We start from the raw sequence: 23,776 nt of genomic DNA on the forward strand, positions 1-23,776 counted from the left end.
ACGGATTCGTGTGTACCGACGTCGAGGTGAACGTTACGTCAATCATTGTGTCATGGAATAAGATATGATTTGTTTTAGTTGCCCAGGAAGTTCTGTTTAGGCAATCCAATCCATACAGCATCAGATCTTTGATTCGGTAGTCGGCCATTATTCATAGTGACTAGTTTAGCCCAATATTTTACACATTGGCCAGGGCTGTCAAAATCAACTTTTAACACACAGATGCATCATCAAATGTGTTTACATGTATAGATTAGTATTACATGTATATCTACCTATATACCTCTTTATAGTGTCTCAGATCGCTGTACTTAAAGAAAACAAGGGGCTCAAAGTCAAGCCCTTTTCCCTCTACATTCTCAACATAGTCTCTATCAGAAGTGTTTGGCTTGTGTTGACAAAGATAAGCAGGGATGGGAGCACAACTTGTTTGTTCAAACATTTAGTTGGTTCGTGGACTGGATCACCGGTGGGGCAGGATACGTTCACCCTTTCGCGAACACTTGCTGTGATCACTATTTGACAGTGATTCATTAACAGATGCTCATGATATTGTCACAATCGTAAAATCGACTCAGACTTTGGCAGAGATTTCGTATGGAGTTTGAAAGAGTGAGTGAGTTAAAATTTTAAGTCACATTGGCAATATTTCAGCCATATCGTGACTAGCAATAGTTAAACATAATACATATGTTGAAATTTATGTAAAAAACCTGACAACGAAGGACAGTAAAATAACTAGACATATCACAGAAATATATTTTAAAACTAGTATGGAATCATAAAACTTCAGCTTCCTTCAGCTTACATCATCCCTTCAGGTGTTGGCGATTATTAACATACTTAGCCATATTAAAATAACATATATTCTACGATTCAAGACAATTATGATAAGAACAAATCTACTTTTAATGACGTGGTCTTACATACCCTCTCCAGGGGACAATCATTTTACATTACTTCAACCCCCTTCGAGGATACAGCCACTAACAATCTCAGTTATTGTATTTATCCTGCCAATCATAAAAAGTATATTATATACACAACATATTAATCAAAATTTATGGTACAATTCAATTTCTTTTAAAAAAACAATAACTAAATGAGAACTGATATTAAAAGGATCCTTAATAGATGAAACATTGAAATAAGTATCCCTTGTGATGGCAAAGGAGTTAGAAAGAGTATTTGTTACATTTATTTACTGGTTACATGGTGTGGGTTCATGGTTTATTAGCTCACCGAACGTAAACGATTTTTTTTAAACGTCTTCTTCTTCTGAACCACTTATTGGAAATTAACGAAATTTGACTGGAAGCATCCCGATGTGGTGGATTTTCAAAATTGTACAAATGGTGGGGCTGACCCCTCAAGGGGCTGAGGGGCGGGGCCAAATAGGGGTAATTTGGCTATATTGCTTTAAGCGACTTCTTCTCTGGCACTAAGAAATAGATATCAACCATATTTGGTTTGAAGCATTCTCCATTGGTGAGGTTTCACAATTGTACAAATGGTTGTACAAATGGTTGTACAAACGGTGACCCCCAAGGGGTTGTTTATATTTCATGTTTGTTATGTATTGGTTATAATACAATGGCCGATGTTCTGATGACTCCCTCCAAACACAGTACATGTATAACACAATAGTTTTCTTGTTTTGCTTGTAATTCCAAGATTGTATGACATGGGTACCAACGCTAAGGACGTGACAACAGCTTTTAAAGCGTGTGTTAACAAACTGACCATACTCAATGCTGAACTTTCTAAAAAAAACTGTCGAAATCTGATGCTAAAGTTATATCGTTTATTGTGAGCCCTGTTAATATCCGTAAGAAATAAACGACACGTGGTCGTTGTTTATCTTACACTATCACCACAGGGAGAATAAGCAATGAGGGGCGTTTATTTCACATAGGACATATCAACATTATGCACAACCTCCGGGCTTTCCTCCCACATTAAGCTGACACGCTGTGATTTAACTGGAATACTATTAAAAGCTCACTCACTCACTTACTCACTCTAAAACCCACAATATACTGCCGCCATGATCAATGCCACTATTATTTAGAAACAAGCCAAACTATGTTAGTTGTATAACACTAGGGTGAAGGTAACATTTGATTTGTAATTGGATACAATTAATTAGTAGTTGAAGCATAGTTTCCGATCGGACACAGTTTATTTTCGCTGACGAATAATGGTTATATTTGAAGTTCAAAATTGTTAAGATGACAAACAAGCCACTAAAAGCAATGAGTGTTTAATATGACATCTGTGTGGTAGCCGTGTTTAAGATCTGCAATATCAATACTAATATTTAATGTTCTCTTGACATGTAGTCTTTGAAAGTTCTAAATTTTCAGATCAGCGGAGAGAAGTGTTGACCAAACGAGGAACACACAACAACACAAACGAATTTTTCAAGGTAATAACTTTCAAAAAATATCGAAACTTTAGTTTATGTCGTGTCGGTTAATGTTGTTGATTTGTCTGAAATTGATTAGTTTGCACAATTAAATCAACATTGACTCATTTAGACGTTTCTATTCTCGTGTGAATCAAGTTTCGAAGTGAGGAATCCTTTGTTCTCTCAGCCAACATTTGTAATCTTTGGAAAAACAAGTCCTTGGCATACTGATACAGCATGACATCAAACCTGTTTATAAAAAGTATTTTATCACGTTGCACATTGGACACAACGGACCTGCCACTCCATGTGTCACTGGTTGGAACATCCTTAAATGTTTTGACGAATTTCATGTTGAAGGTATTCTCAAACAAGATCTGTGATAATTCTTGATGACCTGTCAAACCAAAGAAAGCCATGTTCCGTAAGTTCTCTTTTGCACTTGCCAGCATGAGATAGTGCCTTTCATCGTACGTGAGACCGGAGGTATTGTAACAACCAACAATGCGCAGGTTGGCTAACATCCGGGTTTGTCTGTTAATTCCGAGATTTGATGCACAGCTCATGAAGTCATGAAGGGAGACGTTTCTCCAGTTCTTGCGAAAGCATGGAGGAAGTTCCACCTTTGTGGCAGCATGACCATTGCAAATAAGTAGAGTACCTATCCATGTTGCTCCCCTATCGCTCACTTGTCTCCATTCACTGAGGAACCTTCGGAGGGGGTCTCTCACCATGGTAACGTACAGATGTCTGAAAACAAAACAATACAATACAATACCCTTAGGTCAAACAATGTCTGTGATTACTGCATTACGACCCGTGAAGATCCGGGGTAGAATAGGCCTTCAGCAACCCATGCTTGCCATAAAAGTCGACAATGCTTGTCGTAAGAGGCGACTAACGGGATCGGGTGGTCCGGCTCGCTGACTTGGTTGATGCATGTCATCGATACCAATTGCGTGAGACCCGTGAAGGTCTTCAGCAACCCATGCTTGCCCGTAAAGGGTGACTATGCTTGTCGTAAAAGGCGACTAACGGGATCGGGTGGTAAGGCTCGCTGACTTGGTTGATGCATGTCATCAATCCCAATTGCGTGGATCGATGCTCGTGATATTAATCATTGGATTGTCTGGTCCAGACTCGTTTATTTACAGACCGCCGTCATATAGCTGGAATATTGCTGAGTGCGGCGTTAAACAACAAACCAGCCGAGTCGCCTTTTACGGCAATCATGGGTTGCTGAAGACCTAATCTACCCCGGATTACAGGGCAATAAGAAGTTTAACATCCATAACTATGTTTAGAAATCATTATAAGAACCTTGATATCTTGCTCTACTGTCATCATTGTTTAAGACATACGTCTTTCCAGACGGTGGTCGCGTCATGCTTAAATACCTGAAGATGTGGTGCTTGTTGGAACACAGCCTAGCGTTCGGTGTAAGGGATAAAAAGGGACTGGCTCGCTGATAGTCACTTCAATTAGTTTGAGTGCTGTATACATGTTAAACTGTGGCATGGTATCTTAGGCTGGGGCCATTTGGGAGGGAAATAAGGTTAAACCTCACCTAACCCTACCTCATTTTACTTGAAAACTTCAGCTCTTTAAAGATATATCCACTTCCTGTATGGGGGCGGTCGGGTAGCCTTGTGGTTAAAGCGTTCGCTCGTCACGCCGAAGACTTCCCGACATGGGTACAATGTGTGAAGCCCATTTCTGGTGTCCCCCGCCGTGATATTGCTGGAATATTGCTAAAAGCGGCGTAAAACCATACTCACTCACTCACTCACTTCCTGTGTGTATATTGTACCATGGTTTTGGGAAATACCTGATTCTGAGATATTATTAATTGAAAAAAATATTCTTTCTCAGCCGTTGTTTTGGGCATTTTGAATTAATTGTCTGAAGGTGACAAGATGCAGAATTTGGGATAGCGGCTCTATTGAAAGTATAGAATTTATATTTAAACACTTTAGACAACAGGACGTAAAAAAACAAAAAACAAATATGATCTTGCTTTACTTTCATCATTGCGTAAACGATAGAGCGTCTGTCAGGTCCATGGTTCGATACCATGGTCGCGCTGTAACAAACAAGGGCGGTCGGTTCAATGTCTGAAGCCCATTTCTAATCCCCCCCCCTCCCCCCCCCCCCCCCCCCCCCCCTCCCCCCCCCCCGCAGTGATATTGCTGGAATATTGCTAAAAGCGGCGTAAAACTATATTCACTCAACATAACAAACGGCGTTATAATAAAGTCTTTATCTCGATATTTAGGGATAAAACTAGGACTGGGCAGCTCAGAGCAGGTATAATGGGCTAGTGTGCGGTATCGATGTTAAACTGTGGTAGAGTTAATTTTATTTACTGTATCTCAGTGGGTTAGCCGATTTGGAATATACTGGATTCTGATTGATCAATCAGTTAACAAATCACAAAAACGACCTCTGCTAAGAACAGCCGATCACAGCGGAAGATAAAATAAATAGAAAACTTGTTCTTTCTCATTGTCGTTAGGCGTATTAAAAAAAACTATAGGTTATAAAAGCATATTTGCGTTTATCACTTCAATCATATTAAATTTGAAAGAAAATAAATAGACTAGAATCGACGGAGAGAGCTTCATATATGGCACTTTCTATAGCCGAATGTGACGTCACAATGAACGGTGTGACGTCATATTGGTGAATAAAGCGACAAAACCCTTTCCATATCCAATAGAAATCTCTGTTAAAAGCAGTTTACGATTCCGACTTTATCATGAATCAGTATCAAACAGTGATGACTCCAGGTGTTCGCGTAAAGGTAAGCACATCCTGTCCTACAGGAGGCACCCATCACAAACACATGCAAAGGCGAGTCAACTGTTCACCTGAAAAAAACCACAGGAACATACGACCCAAGTCAAAACAAGGAATTGCATCGGGCATCAGCTTTGTCACTGATGCGTGAACACAGAAATGCTCCCCAACATGTCTACCACAAAACTCGCAAACGACACCAACCTGTGCTTAACTTGTCCGCCAGCATACTTCTTTATCACACCATCTACACATTCATGTAGATAAGTCCAGTCTGCATGGATTCTGCATGGCCAACTGTTTCTTTTAATTTTGAAGAGAACGCTGAAATTCCATTTCTTCTGACAATTACATTCACTTAATAAGGTTTTATTACACTGACACCAAGTTGTAAAATTCAAGCCATGCCCCAAATGACTCGCAAATGTAGTACTTCCGGTTTTCTGTATGCGTAGGAACACAATGAGATCGCTTCCAGTTGCACTGACGTTGAAATTTCGGATCAAATCCTGGTTTAGGAAATTATGCCTTGTAAGCTTTCCTAAGGTGTATGCTTCGTAATCGTCCATGATGCGGACGCTGTGGACTTGATGCATCTTTACAGAGCTAATAACAGATGCGGGAGAAAGGCAGATGTCAAAAGACATAAACAAAGTATATGTGACGACAAGTGTCGTCGTCAATGTTAACGTTGAAATGAACATCGACGTCGGTAACTTCATCTTCGTTAGAGGTTTTCTACCTCGTGAAAACGTTCTGACTAAATTGCCCAGCAATATTTAAGCGGTGAAATATCGACCCGTGTATGAAACATATTCAGTCACGTGTAACCCCATAAACCCTGGCCTAAATAAATTCGCCTGTAGCCTAAATAAACAAGTTTATGAAATCCAATTTAACATTCAACTACTTGAGCATATTTATTTACCAATAAACCATACCCAGAAGCAAACGCTAGACTATCACAAAGCGGTAAAAAAAAATGTTTAGGCCGAATAATTCCGAGTACAAAGGGACGAATGTAACACAATTAGCATGAAGACTAAGTAAATTTGCATGGAACGTAAATAAACAAGGTTATGATGTCTAGTTTAACATTCTACTACTTGAGCCTGTTTAATAACTGATAAACCATGTCCAGTTTATGCGAAGTTTATCATTGCCAGCGTTAAGAGCCGTTGTAAATCCCGAAAGTTCACGATCACGGCTATGGTATAGTATATATAGCCTGTGTATGTTTGACTGATTTAATGTCATGTAAATACGTGAATGGGATATGCATGAGTGATTGCATTTTGATTTAGTTTTAATGTTGTATTATGTGACATCATCTGTTATTTTAAAATATTTTAATGCGGTATTTTAAGGGGAATTTAGGCTGGATTCTGCTCACCCTCTGAAATGTTACTCGAAGTAATTGTAACTGCATTTGAACAGCATCTTAATTAATTACCTTTTCTACTTTTTCTTGTTTTTGTTCTTGGCCTCCTTCTTCGGTACAAAGAACTAACGGGAAGGTCCGATCCAGAACCAGCAGAGACTGGTCCTCTACATCTCGATGACGAAATAAAAACTGCTCAATCTCCTTGAACTTTTGTGTCGATCTTACTTTGTTAGACTTTATGTGATACTATTGTCTATTGCAATGTCGTCTTGTTTGTGAAAAATGTAAATTGTAAACAAGTTGCACCAGTAAAACCTACTGACAGTCTGTAGGAAAGACAAAATTCCTTGATTGCCGTCACAGAGATGGATCATACTGATATTCTACATATTACTTTTGGTTTTTACTGTACACCATAAAGGACATTTTTGAGCTCTCTGTGCCCTACATACAAATGGAATCTATATTGTACAATAGGCTGAGGCCTGCTGTATTTGATACAGTACTACTTGAACAGGCACCCACGTTCAGATGACGCCAAACAATATATGAATCGGAAGCTAAACTAGAATGTAATTAATGCCACAGCTGTTATGTTAATATAATCAAATAACTCGTATGCTGGTCAGCTATTGTGACATGAAATGTGTCATCATAAATGTCACTTAAGTAGTTTCATTATTGGAAAGAAAATATTGAAAAATATTTATTTACCTTAATCCATCATGTTGCTTTCACCTTTTATTGGTGGGATTTCACCAATTATCCTTGACAAACATTTCTCTATTTCAAAAGGAAAATGAGAATCTACGTATCGCTGATATTTACATTGATTTGGGATTTGTTGTCAATCCTGAGTGAGATTCTATATCAAATAGTATCGACAGAAAATACAAGGATGTGTAATTAAACCCCTGTAACAGGTTCAGGAACCAAGATGGTGATGATATCAATGCTTCACGACAGGTTTCATTTACAAAACAATTCGTCCATCATAACATTTAATTGGCAAAGGCGTGACAGGAGTCTGCATCTAGGGATACAAGTCAAGGACACCGTGTCTCGTCTGACAGTGGAGTGAGGTTAAAGGTTCTTTGCTTACTGTTTTGGGGGGAATGGCCTTGGCAGTGTAGGCGGTGTCTGCTGGACACTTTGATCTGGCAGCAAAGTCGGTTGGCACCATACGACTATCCACGGAGTATAGTGGAAGTATGCGATGTCTCTTCTCCAGTAGGGGGCATGGGTGGCCCAGTCGTCTAAGGCGCCGCGATTCGCTGTGCAGAGTTGCGTCCCTTAGGCACGCTAGAAACCTATGATTGTGGGTTCGAATCTCGGTTCCTGCATCACTTCGGGCTTACCTCCACATTGAGCTGACACGCCGTGATATGCCTGGAATACTGTTAAAAGTGGCGTTAAACCCAACTCACTCACTCACTCTTCTCCAGTGCTGACCGTGGTATATACACTCAGCAGATCATACCGAGTTGGTCCAGTACAGTACGTAGATGTGACCCTCATATCTAAATTTTCATTTCCGTCATGCCTAAAATTTAAACGAACACACTTGTGATACCTGACATTTACGTGTACATCACTTTGACTGATATTTACATGAGTAATCGCTTTGATATCTGACATTAACGCAAACACACCTTTGATACCAGACAGTAACAAGAACACACCTGTGATAGCTGACATTTACATGTACACACCTGTAATACCTGACATGTACTCGCACATACCTGTGATACCTGACATTTACCTGTACACACCTGTGATACCTGACATTTATGCGTACACACCCGTGATACCAGACATTTACTTGAACAAACCTGTGATACGTGACATTTCTGTGCACACACCTGTAATACCTGGCATTTACTTGTACATACCTGTGATACCTGACATTTACGTGTACATACCTGTGATACCTGACATTTACGTGTACATACCGGTGATACCTGACATTTACTTATACACACCTGTGATACGTGACATTTACGTGTACACACCTGTGATACCAGGAATTTACTTGTACATACCTGTGATACCTGACATTTATTCGTACACACCTGTGATATATGACATTTACATGTACACACCTGTTATATCTGACATTTACGTGTACATACCTCTGATACCTGACATTTACTTATACATACCTGTGATACCTGACATTTACTTGTACACACCTGTGATACGTGACATTCACGTATACATACCTGTGATACCTGACATTTACGTGTCAGACCTGTGATATCTGACATTTACTTATACATAACTGTGATACCTGACATTTACGTGTACAAACCTGTGATACCCGACACTTACGTGTACATACCTGTGATACCTGACATTTACTTATACACACCTGTGATACGTGACATTTACGTGTACACACCTGTGATATATGACATTTACGTGTACATACCTGTAATATCTGACATTTACGTGTCAGACCTGTGATATCTGACATTTACTTGTACACCACCTGTGATACCTGACATTCACATGTACATACCTGTGATACCCGACATTTATTTGTACACACCTGTGATACCAGGAATTTACGTGTACATACATGTGATACCTGACATTTATTCGTACACACCTGTGATATATGACATTTACATGTACACACCTGTTATATCTGACATTTACGTGTACATACCTGTGATACCAGACATTTACTTGTACACACCTGTAATACGTGACATTCACGTGTACATACCTGTGATACCTGACATTTACGTGTCAGACCTGTGATATCTGACATTTACTTATACATACCTGTTATACCTGACATTTACGTGTACACACCTGTGATACGTGACATTTACGTGTACACACCTGTGATACCTGACATTTACGTGTACATACCTGTAATATCTGACATTTACGTGTCAAACCTGTGATATCTGACATTTACTTGTACACCACCTGTGATACCTGACATTCACATGTACATACCTGTGATACCCGACATTTATTTGTACACACCTGTGATACCAGGAATTTACGTGTACATACATGTGATACCTGACATTTATTCGTACACACCTGTGATATATGACATTTACATGTACACACCTGTTATATCTGACATTTACGTGCACATACCTCTGATACCTGACATTTACTTATACATACCTGTGATACCTGACATTTACTTGTACACACCTGTGATACGTGACATTCACGTGTACATACCTGTCATACCTGACATTTACGTGTCAGACCTGTGATATCTGACATTTACTTATACATACCTGTGATACCTGACATTTACGTGTACATACCTGTGATACCTGACATTTACTTATACACACCTGTGATACGTGACATTTACGTGTACACACCTGTGATACCTGACATTTACGTGTACATACCTGTAATATCTGACATTTACGTGTCAGACCTGTGATATCTGACATTTACGTGTCAGACCTGTGATACCTGACATTTACTTGTACACCACCTGTGATACCTGACATCTACTTGTACACACCTGTGATACCTGACATTTACGTGTACACACCTGTGATACGTGACATTTACATGTACACACCTTTGATACCTGACATTTACTTGTACATACCTGTGATACCTGACATTCACGTGTACACACCTGTGATACCTGAAATCTACTTGTACACACCTGTGATACCTGACATTTACGTGTACACACCTGTGATACGTGACATTTACATGTACACACCTTTGATACCTGACATTTACTTGTACATACCTGTGATACCTGACATTCACGTGTACACACCTGTGATACCTGAAATCTACTTGTACACACCTGTGATACCTGACATTTACGTGTACACACCTGTGATACGTGACATTGACATGTACACACCTTTGATACCTGACATTTACTTGTACATACCTGTGATACCTGACATTCACGTGTACACACCTGTGATACCTGACATCTACTTGTACACACCTGTGATACCTGACATTTACATGTACACACCTGTGATACGTGACATTTACGTGTACACACCTTTGATACCTGACATTTACTTGTACATACCTGTGATACGTGACATTTACATGTACACACCTGTGATACGTGACATTTACATGTACACACCTGTGATACGTGACATTTACATGTACACACCTGTGATACGTGACATTTACGTGTACACACCTGTGATACCTGACATTTACATGTACACACCTGTGATACGTGACATTTACGTGTACACACGTGTAAAATTCAGCCGACGAAGGGCAGTATTATAACTAGAATATCACAGATTTTCGTAAAACTAGTTTGAGAACATGTAAAAATAGATAACTACCCAATCGTTCAACAACACATTATAAAAACGGGTTATAGATCGCCACAATCTGAAGGTGGATCACCGCGCTGAGGACCATGGGGACTTACAGTACTTTTGCTACCTGCATGGAACCCAGTCGGATTTACATCATCCCTTCAGTTGTTGGCGATGGCTGACAAGTTTCGCCAAACATTGAAATAGCACATATGCTACGATTAAAAACTTGAAAAAAATAAAATTAATATACTTTGAAGGATGTGGTCTTACATACCCTCTCAGGGGTACACTAATTTAACACTACTTTAACCCCCTTCGAGGATATAGTCACTAACAATTTCAGTTACTCATTTATTCTATCAATCGTATAAAATGAATTTATTAATTTAAACAACATAGTAATCAAAATTTATGGATTAATTCAATTTCTTTAAAAAAAAACAAGACTTATATGAGAACTTACCTGATTAAAAAGATCCTTGATGCCTGAAACTTTGAAATATTGATCCCTTGCGATGGAAAAATCAATGCAGTCTGGCAGGACATGCTTGACCGTGATTCTTTCATCACAAGGAATGCAGAATGAGGATCCTCACCTTTTAACAAATATTCATGAGTATAACGAGAATGACCAATACGACATCGTCTTAATATCACCACTTCAAATCTGGACTGACAACCCATGTAGGTATAACTGATATTTGCTTTTATTGCATGTAGTTTATTTATACCCACTTGGGTGTCCCACTTCTTCTGCATTAGATCTCTGAAGAAACATCTAATAACAGGTTTGTAATCACTATAGGGTATAAGATGGGTTGGTTGGTTGTTTAACGCCGCACTCAGCAATATTCCAGCTATATGACGGCGGTCTGTAAATAATCGAGTCTGGACCAGACAATCCAGTGATTGACATCATGAGCATCGATCCACGCAATTGGGACCAATGACATGCATCAACCAGATCAGCGAGCCTGACCACCCGATCCCGTTAGTCGCCTTTTACGACAAGCATAGTCGCCTTCTACGGCAAGCATGGGTTGCTGAAGACCTATTCTACCCCGGATCTTCACGGGTCAATTAGATGATGAAGAACGTTTAGCTAAAGTTTCTCCTAATTTATTGGCTATATCAGATTTATCAGTTAGTAATGTATCATCCTCTTTAAGATGGTGAACAATAGATTTGGAACCTTTACCTTTTATTCTTTGAACCATATTCCAAACCTAGTTTCCTAGCTTGTTTACAATCGGTGTTAACCCATTGTTTTCGTATATGTGGATTTGAAGGGGATTTTCATATACATTCATCAGCAATTTCTTTTTAAACGTCAGACAAAAACTGAACAGGATCAGCAACATCACTGAAACACTCAGGAATGAGCATAATTGTGGATAATGGTTTAAATAAAGTCCAGTTAGCCTTTGTAAAATTCAATTTAGTTGAAGGTGGATTATCAGATGGATTGATTGCTTTAATGATAGTTGGGAAATTGGTCACTTCCACAAAGATCACTGTGTACTGACCATTCAAATTCGTTGAGTAGATTGGAGTGAATTGTTTGATAGGCATTACATAGAAGTTGACGGATGACAAGGTAGACACAGTTTTATGGATAACAACTTCTTTAATACTACTTAAATCATGAAATAATAAAATGTGAAAATGGTTACCTTCTTGTAAGGTGAGGTGATAGGGGGTTTAACGTCGCGTCCAAGATTATTGCACTTATATAGCGACGTGCATGCACGTGTATGTGTGTGTGTGGCTGCTTGTACTAGTCCGGACTGATGCCGATTTATAGTGCTAGCACACTGAGATACCATGCCGCAGTTTAACATGAATACCCCACTCAGACACAGTATACTGACTCCGAGCCGACCAATCCTTGTTTTAGCCCCTTAATGCCGAGCGCCAGACAGGGTAACAACAAGTACCATCTTTTAACGTCTTTTGGTATGACGCGGCTGGGGATCGAACCCCGGACCTTCCGCTCTCCGGGCGGACGCTCTACCATTAGACCACGGAGGCGGTCTACCTTCTTGTGATTCCTATTGCTGGAGGGAACTGGTGGTTGATCTAGGGAGCAATTTGCAAAGGGGAATATCCTGGAGGGAGTTGGCCGGGGAGGAACGGGCCAACACTTGAACCAAAAAGACAGACCACCCTCCCCAATTTAAGGGAAAGATTCTTACCCAAAATACCAATAAATAAATGGTTCATTCTACATTCCCGACATTGCATGTCATCGATTCCAATTGCGTGGATCGATGCTCATGATATTAATCATTGGATTGTCTGGTCCAACTTGATTATTTACAGACCGCCGTCATATAGCTGGAATATTGCTAAGTGCAGCGTTAAACAACAAACCAAACCAACCCAAACCAACCAAGCATTTCAACACAACTGGATATGAAAAAGTTTACAGTTAACATTATGCTTGTCCTCTCGCGCCTTTGAACGAGAACGTCGTCTGCTCAGTAATTATGTTGATGAAAAACTAAACAAACTGCCATCTATCGGTGTCAGCTGCTTATGAATCTTTAACACATCATATAGACTGTAATTGCAATCGGACCCATAACGTTGTCTGCCATATAATTGAAGTTTCTGAATCATTCAATAGATGTATGAGACGCTAGTGCCTTATTTAAATCCTGGCACCACCTACAGTACTTTGCGAATCGACACGTGAAGATCCAGGGTAGAATAGGTCTTCAGCAACCCATGCTTGACTATGCGACTAACGTGGTCGGATGGTCAGGCTCGCTGACTTGGTTTGATGCATGTCATCGTATCCAAATTGCGTGGGTCGATGCTCATGATGTCATTCACTGGTTTGTCTGGTCCAGACTCGATTATTTACAGACCGCCGTCATATAACTGCGTGCGACGTTAAACAAAAAACAAACAAACTTTGCGATTCAGCACTTCACACAAAATGTAGATCAGCTTGTAGATTAGTCAAGTGAAAAACAGCAGACATGTCAGCAACTAATACCACCAAAACTTGTCCTGGGAGCTGCTGGAGTTGGGAAGAGCTTCATCATCTCCAAGTTCCTTAACCACAAGTTTCTTGAAAGCAGTGGTTTGTTTCACCATCGAGCTGGAACAGACAGCCGTTCTTGGTGACAAAAAGCGACAAATCTCACTGGACATGACGGACCCTCAGGAGGCATACCGCTTCAAGGAAAGAAGTCGGATGGAAATGGCCACAGGAGATGCATTTGTTCTTGTATTCTCCTTGGACAATGAATGCTGAGAGATGATATCGTCGGTATGAATAAGACGAAAAAGTTTCCATTCACTCGGTAGGGAACAAGACCGACATGGATGATGCAAAGAGAATTACTTAGTGTAAAGGAGCTGAACTGTTTGCCAAGAAAGTGAGTGAGTGAGTGAGTTAATTTAAAGTCACATCGGCAATATTTCAGCCATATCGTGACTTGAACAAGTTATGCAGTTAGATGATAGATTTATATTAAAGCTGTCAACGAAGGACAGTATAACAACCAGCAATATATCACAGATCATAAGTGTAAAACTAGTTTTAGAGCAATAAAATGATTTGATTACAACAGACGACACATTATAAAAACAGGCTATTAATCACCAACAACTAAAGTTAGGCCACCATACTAGGGACCAAGGGGACTTACAGTACCTTAGCTACCTACAAGGTTCCCTAGCAGGATTTACACCATTCCTTTAGTTATTGGCGAATGTTGACAAGATTAGCCGAAAATTAAAATATACAGATATTCTACGTTTAAAAACAGTGATAGAGAAATTACTTTGAATGAAGTGGACTAACATATCCTCTCAGGGGGACAATAATGTGACACTACTTTAACCCCCTTCGAGGATATAGCCACTTACAATCTCAGTTAATTATTCATACTATCAATAGTAAAAGTTATTTATTTATTTACAATACATAGTCATCAAAATTTATCTATCAATTCAATTTCCTGTAAAAAAGCAAGTATAAAATGTGGACTTATCTGATTAAAAAGATCCCTAATGGATGAGACTTTGAAATACTTATCCCTTGTGATGGAAAAATCAATACAGTCAAGCAGGACATGCTTGACCGTGATTCTTTCATCACAAGGGATACAGAACGGAGGATGCCAAGAAAGAGTGGAAAACCAAGTACGTTGAGGCTTGTGTCATGGACCATGACAGTGTCATATAGAGGTTTTGGGGAAAATCTTAAAACTTACCATGATCAAGTTGAAAGACGAGCAGTTGACAATAGGAGCAGTTGGGGACATATTCTCTGTTCAGAGAAAATGTTCCTCCATGGTAATATTGGAACACAAACACTAATTGTTAATTAATTACTTGACCACCCGAAGAGGCGACTAACGGGATCGGATGGTCAGGCTCGCTGACTTGGTTGATGCATGTCATCGTATCCCATTTGCGTGGATCGATGCTCATGATGTCAATTACTGGATTGTCTGGTTCAGACTCGATTATTTTAAGACCGCCGTCATATAGCTGGAATATTGCTGCGTGCGGCGTTAAACAAAAAACAAACAAACTTTGCGAATCAGCACTTCACACAAAATTTAGATCAGCTTGTAGAATAATCAAATGAAAAACAGCACGTGAGCAACTAATACCACAATAACTTGTCCTGGGAGCTGCTGGAGTTGGGAAGAGGTTCATCATATCCAAGTCCCTTAACCGCAAGTTTCCTGAAAGCAGTGTGATCACCATCGAGCTGGAACAGACGACCTTTCTTGGTGACAAAAAGCGACAAATCTCCCTAGACATGATGGGCACTCCGGAGGCATCCCGCTTCAAGGAAAAAAGACGGATTGAAATGGCCACAGGAGATGCATTTGTTCTTGTTTTCTCCTTGGACAATGAATGCTGAGAGATGATATCGTCGGTATCAAGGGGCGAAACAGTGTCTATTCACTCGGTAGGGAACAAGACCGACATGGAAGATGCAAAGAGAATTACTTAGTGTAAAGGAGCTGAACTGTTTGCCAAGAAAGAGTGGAAAACCAAGTACGTTGAGGCTTGTGTCATGGACCATGACAGTGTCATGTAGAGGTTTTTGGGAAAATCTTAAAACTTACCATGATCAAGTTGAAAGACGAGCAGTTGACAATAGGAGCAGTTGGCGACATATTCTCTGTTCAGAGAAAATTTTCCTCCATGGTAATATTGGAATACAAACACTAATTGTTAATTAATTACTTGACCACCCGAAGAGGCGACTAACGGGATCGGATGGTCAGGCTCGCTGACTTGGTTGATGCATGTCATCGTATCCCATTTGCGTGGATCGATGCTCATGATGTCAATCACTGGATTGTCTGGTCCAGACTCGATTATTTACAGACCGCCGTCATATACCTTGAATATTGCTGATTGCGGCGTTAAACAACAAACAAACAGACCATACAATGTTTATAAAGCTTTACTGGGGCCTTGAATCTTGTAACCATGATCAAACAACCTCTCAGAAAGATTCGTATGACACTCGTTGCAATCTTGGTCGAAAGTACATTTCAGAACCTTTGAAGTACAATCGAGCATGCGAACACCACAGACTCGAGCTACAGGAATATTGCTTGACATTAAAGGAAAGTTGACTGAGGGAAAGTTGACTATTTGAAAGTTGAGTGAGTGAGTGAGTGTGTGAGTGAGTTTGGTTTTACGCCGCTTTTAGCAATATTACAGCAATATCACGGCGGGGGACACCAAAAATGGGCTTCACACATTGTACCAATGTCGGGATTCGAACCCGGGTCTTCGGCGTGACGAGCGAACGCTTTAACCACTAGGCTACCCGACCGCCCCCTTTGAAAGTTGAAGTCATCCCGCTTGTTATACTCTCTTGTGGACAGTGGTTTGTCATAGATTATTTCCTTTAGCCACAGTGCTTCCTGTATTCTTCTTGGATACTGGTTCACATTGCAGTATGCTGCAGTACCTACTGTACCAGATTAACGTATACCCCAACTACACAGTACCCGTGTCCCAGGTACAGGTACGAGACCGTCACCTTTGTTCACGAAATTAGGAGCATATTCTGCCCTCTGTTTTTGATTGGCATTCAAGAACTGTGCAAAAAAAGTAAGAAAAACGTTCAACTTCATAGACAACATCTTCTGGTTTATTGCATATAGCGACGTTTCGATGAAGATTCTTACAAGCTGGAGTGACTTGGATTAAACGTCGCTTTTAACAGCATTCCAGCTATATCGCGGCGTGTCAGCTTGATGTTGGAGGAACGCCCGAATTGATGCAGGTCTCAGACGTTTACCACTTCGGTGAAACCCACGAGCACGGGTATGGTGCTGACAAACCTAGAAACAAAATCGGGGCGAACCGGTATTCGAACCCACAATCATAGGTTTCTAGCGTGCCTAAGGAACGCAACTCTGCAAAGTTAATCGCGGCGCCTTGGACAACTGGGCCACCCGTGCCCCCTTATCAAGCTGGAGTGACAACAACCAAGTGATAAGAAGTATATATGAATGACGTGTTGTGATAAGCGGCAGATTAACATTGACAACAACCATAATAGATAACATGTAGATAACTGTGTGTTTATTCCTTTGTTTAACGCCGCACTCAGCAATATTATAGAGAAATGACGCTGGTCTGAAAATAATCGAATCTGGATTAGTGAGTTCGGCCAAAACAACAAACAAAACTTGCAATAAACCAGTAGTTGTTAAAGCTGTACGTTTTGCCGGTTTGATCTTTCGGTTCCAGATGCACAATGTCTTCTGGTTCCGGAAGCTTTTGGTTGGTTGGTTTGTTGTTTAACGCCGCACTCAGCAATATTTCAGCTACATGACGGCGGTCTGCAAGATATATCGAGTCTGGACCAGACAATCAAGTGATTGATATCATAAGCATCGATCAACGCAATTTGGATCGATGACATGCATCAACCAAGTCAGCGAGCCTGACCACCCGATCCCGTTTGTCGCCTCCTTCGACACGCATTGTCGCATTTTACGGCAAGCATGGGCTGCTGATCTTCAGGGTTCAGGAAGTAATTTTCACAGAATTACTGTCTAACTCAGAATCTTCTGATAATGAAACCGAAGAAAATATGGCAGTCACTGAAGCGTTAACGACTTTTTGCAAGCTGTTAAGTGTCAAAGCCATATTGATGTTGCTTTCAGGCATCGGAACCGGCACTCTTCTGCTTTAAAACAGGTAAAGCTACCTTTATCCGAGGATGGAAAAAAGTAGCGTGTTTTTTCTGACACAATAGACAGGCTGGCGTTTGTCGGGACTACTCGGTGTTATGTCAAGAACTTGACGAGATGTGGCAGGTTATTGACTAATTAGACTGTTGATACTAGGTGACAATGTGTAATTAGTAAAACACAAAATGTGTGGGATTATTTGTTGAATCGTGTACCAGCTGGTTTGACAAGTCTTAGTTGTTGAATGGACGTACGAGTGTACACAACAACATGCGCTGTCAATCAAATGTCAGGTCACATCACAACCGCAGGAAATGAGTTGCACGTGGTAGGTTAGTTTGCACGGGCGACACGGACCGTCAGGGACTCGCCGACATCGCAGATAATTTTCTGATGCATGGTTTGGTGGCGAGATGGGGTTTAACGTCGCGTCCAAGATTATTGCACTTATATAGCGACGTGCATGTACGTGTGTGTGTTTTTTTGTGTGGCTGCTTGTACCAGTCCGGATTGATGCCGATTCATATATCTAGCTCACTGAGATACCATGCCGCAGTTTAACATGAATTCCCCACTCAGACACAGTATACTGACTCCGAGCCGACCAGTCCTTGTTTTAGCCCCTTAATGCCGAGCGCCAGACAGAGTAACAACAAGTACCATCTTTTAACGTCTTTTTGGTATGACGCGGTCGGGGATCGAATCCCGGACCTTCCGCTCTCCGGGCGGACGCTCTACCACTAGACCACGGAGGCGGTCCTCTTGATGCAGGATATGACGACTTTTGTTGTTGGTAACAGTAACGTACAATTTCAAATCTCGTCGTTTACGTGTTAACTGAAATTTGTTATTTGGTACGAATCCATTTTTTAGATACGGTCACCTTGTAAACCAAATGGAAATATTAAGATACAGCCATAGGTTGTTCGTTTGTAATTTAATCCAGTTAAATGACGGCGGTATGTAAAAAATCGAGTCTGGACAATCAAATTCAGTGATTGACATCCTGAGCATGTATCTACACAATTGGGATACGATGACATGCATCAACCAAATCAGCGAACCTGACCACCCGATTCCTTTAGTCGCCAGTTACGACAAGGGGCGGTCGGGTAGCCTAGTGGTTAAAGCGTTCGCTCGTCACGCCGAAGACCCGGGTTCGATTCCCGACATGGGTACAATGTGTGAAGCCCATTTCTGGTGTCCCCCGCCGTGATATTGCTGGAATATTGCTAAAAGCGGCGTAAAACCATATTCACTCACTCACTGTTACGACAAGCATAGTCGCCTGTTTACGACAAACACAGTCGCCTGTTACGAGAAGCACTGTCGCCGTTTACGACAAGCACGGGTTGCTGAAGACCAAGTATTTATAATTTTACCTTGAATATGGTTTAACGCCATTTTAACAATATTCTAGCAATATCACGGCGGGGGACACGAGAAATGGGCTTCACACATTGTACCCATGTCGGGAATCGAACCCGGGGATGAGACAACGCTGTAACCACTAGACTATCCAACCGCCCCTACCTTGATTTGAGTGAGTGAGTGAGTGAGTGAGTGAGTGTGGTTTTACGCTGCTTTTAGCAATATCCAGCAATATCACGGCGGAGGACACTAGAAATGGGCTTCACACATTGTACCCATGTCTGAAATAGATCCCGGGTTTTCGGCGTGACGAGCGAACGCTTTAACCACTAGGCTACCCGACTGCCCGACCTTGATTTGAACTGTAGTAGGATATATATACAGCAGTTTTCGCATGTACAGTATACAGTTAGCGTTTATATGTAGTTACATAATTAGCTAAATGGACTTTCTGGTGTACACTGTATTACGAGGTATTTCGAGGAGCGCTGACGAGCGCGTTTGGTCGAGAATGCCGGAGAAATGTCGGCTATAAGTAAAGGATAAACACCGACTACATGGTCTTGACTGATGACGTAACCCAGGGCAGAGGGGCATTAGCAGGGGCCGAGCCTGTATCGAACCTGTTTTGCGATAACCCACCCTGACTACTTCTGGCCTTAGCCCGTGAAGATTCCGGGGTAGAATAGGTTTTCAGCAACCCATGCTTGCCATAAAAAGGCGACTATGCTAGTCGTAAGAGGCGACTAACGGGATCGGGTGGCCAGGCTCGCTGACTTGGTTGATGCATGTCATCGTATCCCCATTGCGTGGATATATGCTCATGCTATCAATCACTGGATTGTCTGGTCCAGACTCGATAATTTACAGACCGCCGTCATATAGCTTGAATATTGCTTATTGCGGCGTTAAACAACAAACAAACAAAGATAATAATTGCATCTCATTAAATAGTCGATTTCGGTTTCTTCTTTTCAGGATGAGCATGTCACCTTATAAACAATCATAAATGTGTTTTTTAATGGCATTAAAGAAGGATAATATTTCCCCCAATAACTATTATATGGAAAGTTATTCAAAACAGTGATGAATATTTTCCAGGTGTAGAGACAGGCACGTCGTCATATATGGAGGTTTGACGCACATGTTCTTATGAAAACGGACAGGTTGTTTGCGTATTGGTAGGAATATTATGGCTAATTGTTATACTACCCATAGATGGGACTCATTACCTTCATATTATCTTCAAGGGATCCGGACATACACCCGCCCAACTCGATATCTTGATTTGAAATCAAGGCAGTAACCGAGTAGACAGAGCGGTGCACTGATGATTTCCTCAGTCATGATCACATTGCCACGGCATTCGTGACCAACTCGTGTTATTCCGGAACAAGCCGAATGGCGACTCGTGCCCCTCTCCATTCGTCACCACTCGCCCCTTTCCGTAACCTGCAAGAAGACTCGTCCCCCTATCGCATTCGTGACCAACTCGTGTTATTCCGGGACAAGCCGAATAGCGACTCGTGCCCCTCTCGTAGCCATTTTTGCGACCGGGTTCCGTCTTAGCGCAAACGGGCATACCTAAAAGAATTGTCAATTCGTTGCGTAATGGTTCACATATATTTCCCCATATATTATATATATTTCAGATGCAATTTAAAGCACATCGGGACTTGCGGAATTATACAGTATGATTGAACACATTTAAATGTGTCTTGGGTATATTTTTAGATGCAAGACATATGTAAAATCAAAATTATTTCTGAGGGATTCTTTGACGAAGTACTTGAAATCATACGCGCATTCTGATTGGTTTGTCGTATTTTCGCACATAACATTCATCGATAGGGGGACGAGTCTTCTTGCAGGTTACGGAAAGGGGCGAGTGTTGACGAATGATTGCCACGGCAGACAGCAAATGCCCATGCTTGTCGTAAGATCGGGTGGTCTGACGCCTGGTGGTTAAAGCGTTCGCTCGTCACGCCGAAGACCCGGGTTCGATTCACGACATGGGTACAATGTGTGAAGCCCATTCGCCGTGGTATTGCTCGAATATTGCTAAAAACGGGATAAAACCATACTCGGTCACTCACTCATCGTATCCCAATTTGCGTAGAGAAATACCCATATGTCAATCACTGTTTTGTCTGATTCAGATTCGATTATTTACAGAATGACGTCATAAAGCTGGAATATGCTGAATGCGGCGTTCAAAACAAATTAACAGCCAATTACTTGAGCATATTTATTTTCACGGAACGAGTGATGACAGGCACACACAGACATGGTACATACATTGCAGGATTAGATAAACTGTAGGATATAACTTGCATTATCTGAAAGACATAAATGGACAAGAAACTTATTATTCTGAAATATTGTTCATTTAGTCTAGTATGTGAATGTGTAAAGTTTCTAGTACTGCCAAGAAAAACAATCGGTGAACAAGTATTACCTAAAAAATAATTTAACAGATGTTAACATATTATTTTTTTATAGGGTATGTAACACAATTAACGTCAAATCTTTTGACATCGTTGTAGGGTTGAACGTCCAGTTCAATGTATGTACTTCGTGCTGTTTACTAAACAAGCAAAGTGCAGGAGACTTTTGTTCAGTTACAGGTCGCTGTCGTGGCTTGGTTTGTCCGTTAACGTAACGCTGCCCTCTCGCCTCTGGAGCGTCGATCTGAGCAGAGAGTAACCGCTCCCAGGCCGCTCGTCACACTGCTCCACTGGCGTCATTGACCTCTCCGGCTCCGTCAGTTGCGGTGTTGTTGGTGTCCAGTCTTGAGAGGCGTGGCTTGATTTAGGCTGAACGGTTATTTCTCTTGGAGTGCTTGGACGGCTGCTTTTCCCCTGTAAATGTATACATAATTGACGTGGTGCATTGGTTTAATGGTTTATTATATACTTCAGTGTGAAAGACTGAGTTTTCTGAAGTTGAGAAAAGTGATATTTCCATAACACTTTGACGAAACTATTGTCATACAAGAGTTACCTCCCATTAAATTGTCTCCCTTTATCGTAAGTGTCGCGCCCGTACACAAACAGTTGACGCCCTTTTACAATAGTTCCACATTGACAAGGCAAAATAATGGCAGATGGTCATTTATGGAGTTAGCATCACTTCTTGCCGTTTGCTATTCACTCGAAAATGCATCGTTGTAAACTGTTAATTTCTCATTTAACTCATCAATCGACACTGTTCGTTTTGCAAAGCACCATTTTTGTTGCTTGAACAGCGTGTATTCCTTCGCTAATAACAGCGGTCTCCTATTTTTCAAGAATATTTTTTGTTAAAGTTGATTTTGTTGTACAAAATCATATCTACATGTATGATAAAATATATTCATGACCCTAAATATACTTTGCTTCTTTTGTTTATATTGTTTAAGATTGTGTAAACACGAAACTACCTTTTAAGTCGCAAATATAATGGATGGCGAACCGTCCCTGTGTGTTAAGTAGGGAAAATTTACGTTTCTAGGTTTTACATTTGTAATAATTAAGAATTGACTTTCACTTTGTGTGACTTCATTGGAGTATGAACCTTGATAGAGTATACTAAAATGCTGAGTTCAAGATTAAAGGGTCTAAATGATCAGAAAGAACGCTTCTGTACGTATTCGTGCTCGGGAATTCCTATGGGTTTCCCCAGGAATGTGGAAGTAGTTCGTCAGTGTTTACGTCATTTCAAGAATACGGTCTCAAGAAAAACGTATGCACGTCAAATTTTGTCCAATGTAAATGCCGTATATCGTGTAAACTTTAAAAAAACAACATATAATAATATAACTTTCCGGTAGACACCTACACAAAAAGTATATTATGAATAGGATATTCCATGTGTCTCGTGAAATATCATGTTTGTCTCGCTACGCTACTCGTGAAAATATCTCCTTTCCCCGATCATACGGTGAGAGAAACATGATATTTCACGAGACACATGAAATATCCCCTATAAGAGTGAGTGAGTGAGTATGGTTTTACGCCGCTTTTAGCAATATTCCAGCGATATCACGGCGGGGGACACCAGAAATGGGCTTCAAACTTTGTACCCATGTCGGGAATCGAACCCAGGTCTTCTGCGTGACGAGCGAACGCTTTAACCACTAGGCTACCCGACCTCCCCATCCCCTATAAGATAGCTGCGCGATAAATCGCAAAGAACAATGAAGAACGAAGCGTTGTTAATATCGTCTTAAAACATTGTTCTATCATGACGTCAATTCTGGAGATTTGATTATGCGCTCACAACGTGATTACGTCACATGTTGGACGACGTTATTTTTGAGAGGGGAGTGTCTAGTAAG

At 40.8% G+C, this 23,776-nt stretch overlaps 2 protein-coding genes across 2 annotated transcripts in view; both read right to left on the reverse strand.

The window, feature by feature from the left end:
* Window positions 1-2,266: 2,266 nt before the first annotated feature.
* Window positions 2,267-5,817, reverse strand: LOC124151548 (heparan-sulfate 6-O-sulfotransferase 3-B-like). Its single transcript, XM_046524066.2, has 2 exons — window positions 5,414-5,817; window positions 2,267-3,160 (listed from the first exon to the last, which is right to left on the reverse strand). Exons 1-2 carry the CDS (start codon window positions 5,803-5,805, stop codon window positions 2,533-2,535), a joined length of 1,020 nt encoding a protein of 339 aa, XP_046380022.2. The 5' UTR covers window positions 5,806-5,817; the 3' UTR covers window positions 2,267-2,532.
* A 15,875-nt stretch (window positions 5,818-21,692) lies between these two features.
* LOC124151537 overlaps window positions 21,693-23,776 on the reverse strand; it is a 50,011-nt gene continuing 47,927 nt past the window's right edge. The window contains exon 33 of the mRNA XM_048394461.1: window positions 21,693-22,319. Coding sequence (XP_048250418.1) covers window positions 22,080-22,319 — 240 coding nt within the window. The 3' untranslated portion in view covers window positions 21,693-22,079. The remainder of the gene's footprint in view (window positions 22,320-23,776) is intronic.

The sequence above is a fragment of the Haliotis rufescens genome, unplaced genomic scaffold, assembly GCF_023055435.1.
Source record: "Haliotis rufescens isolate VD_foot unplaced genomic scaffold, xgHalRufe1.0.p SCAF_13, whole genome shotgun sequence".
Lineage (NCBI taxonomy): Eukaryota > Metazoa > Mollusca > Gastropoda > Lepetellida > Haliotidae > Haliotis > Haliotis rufescens.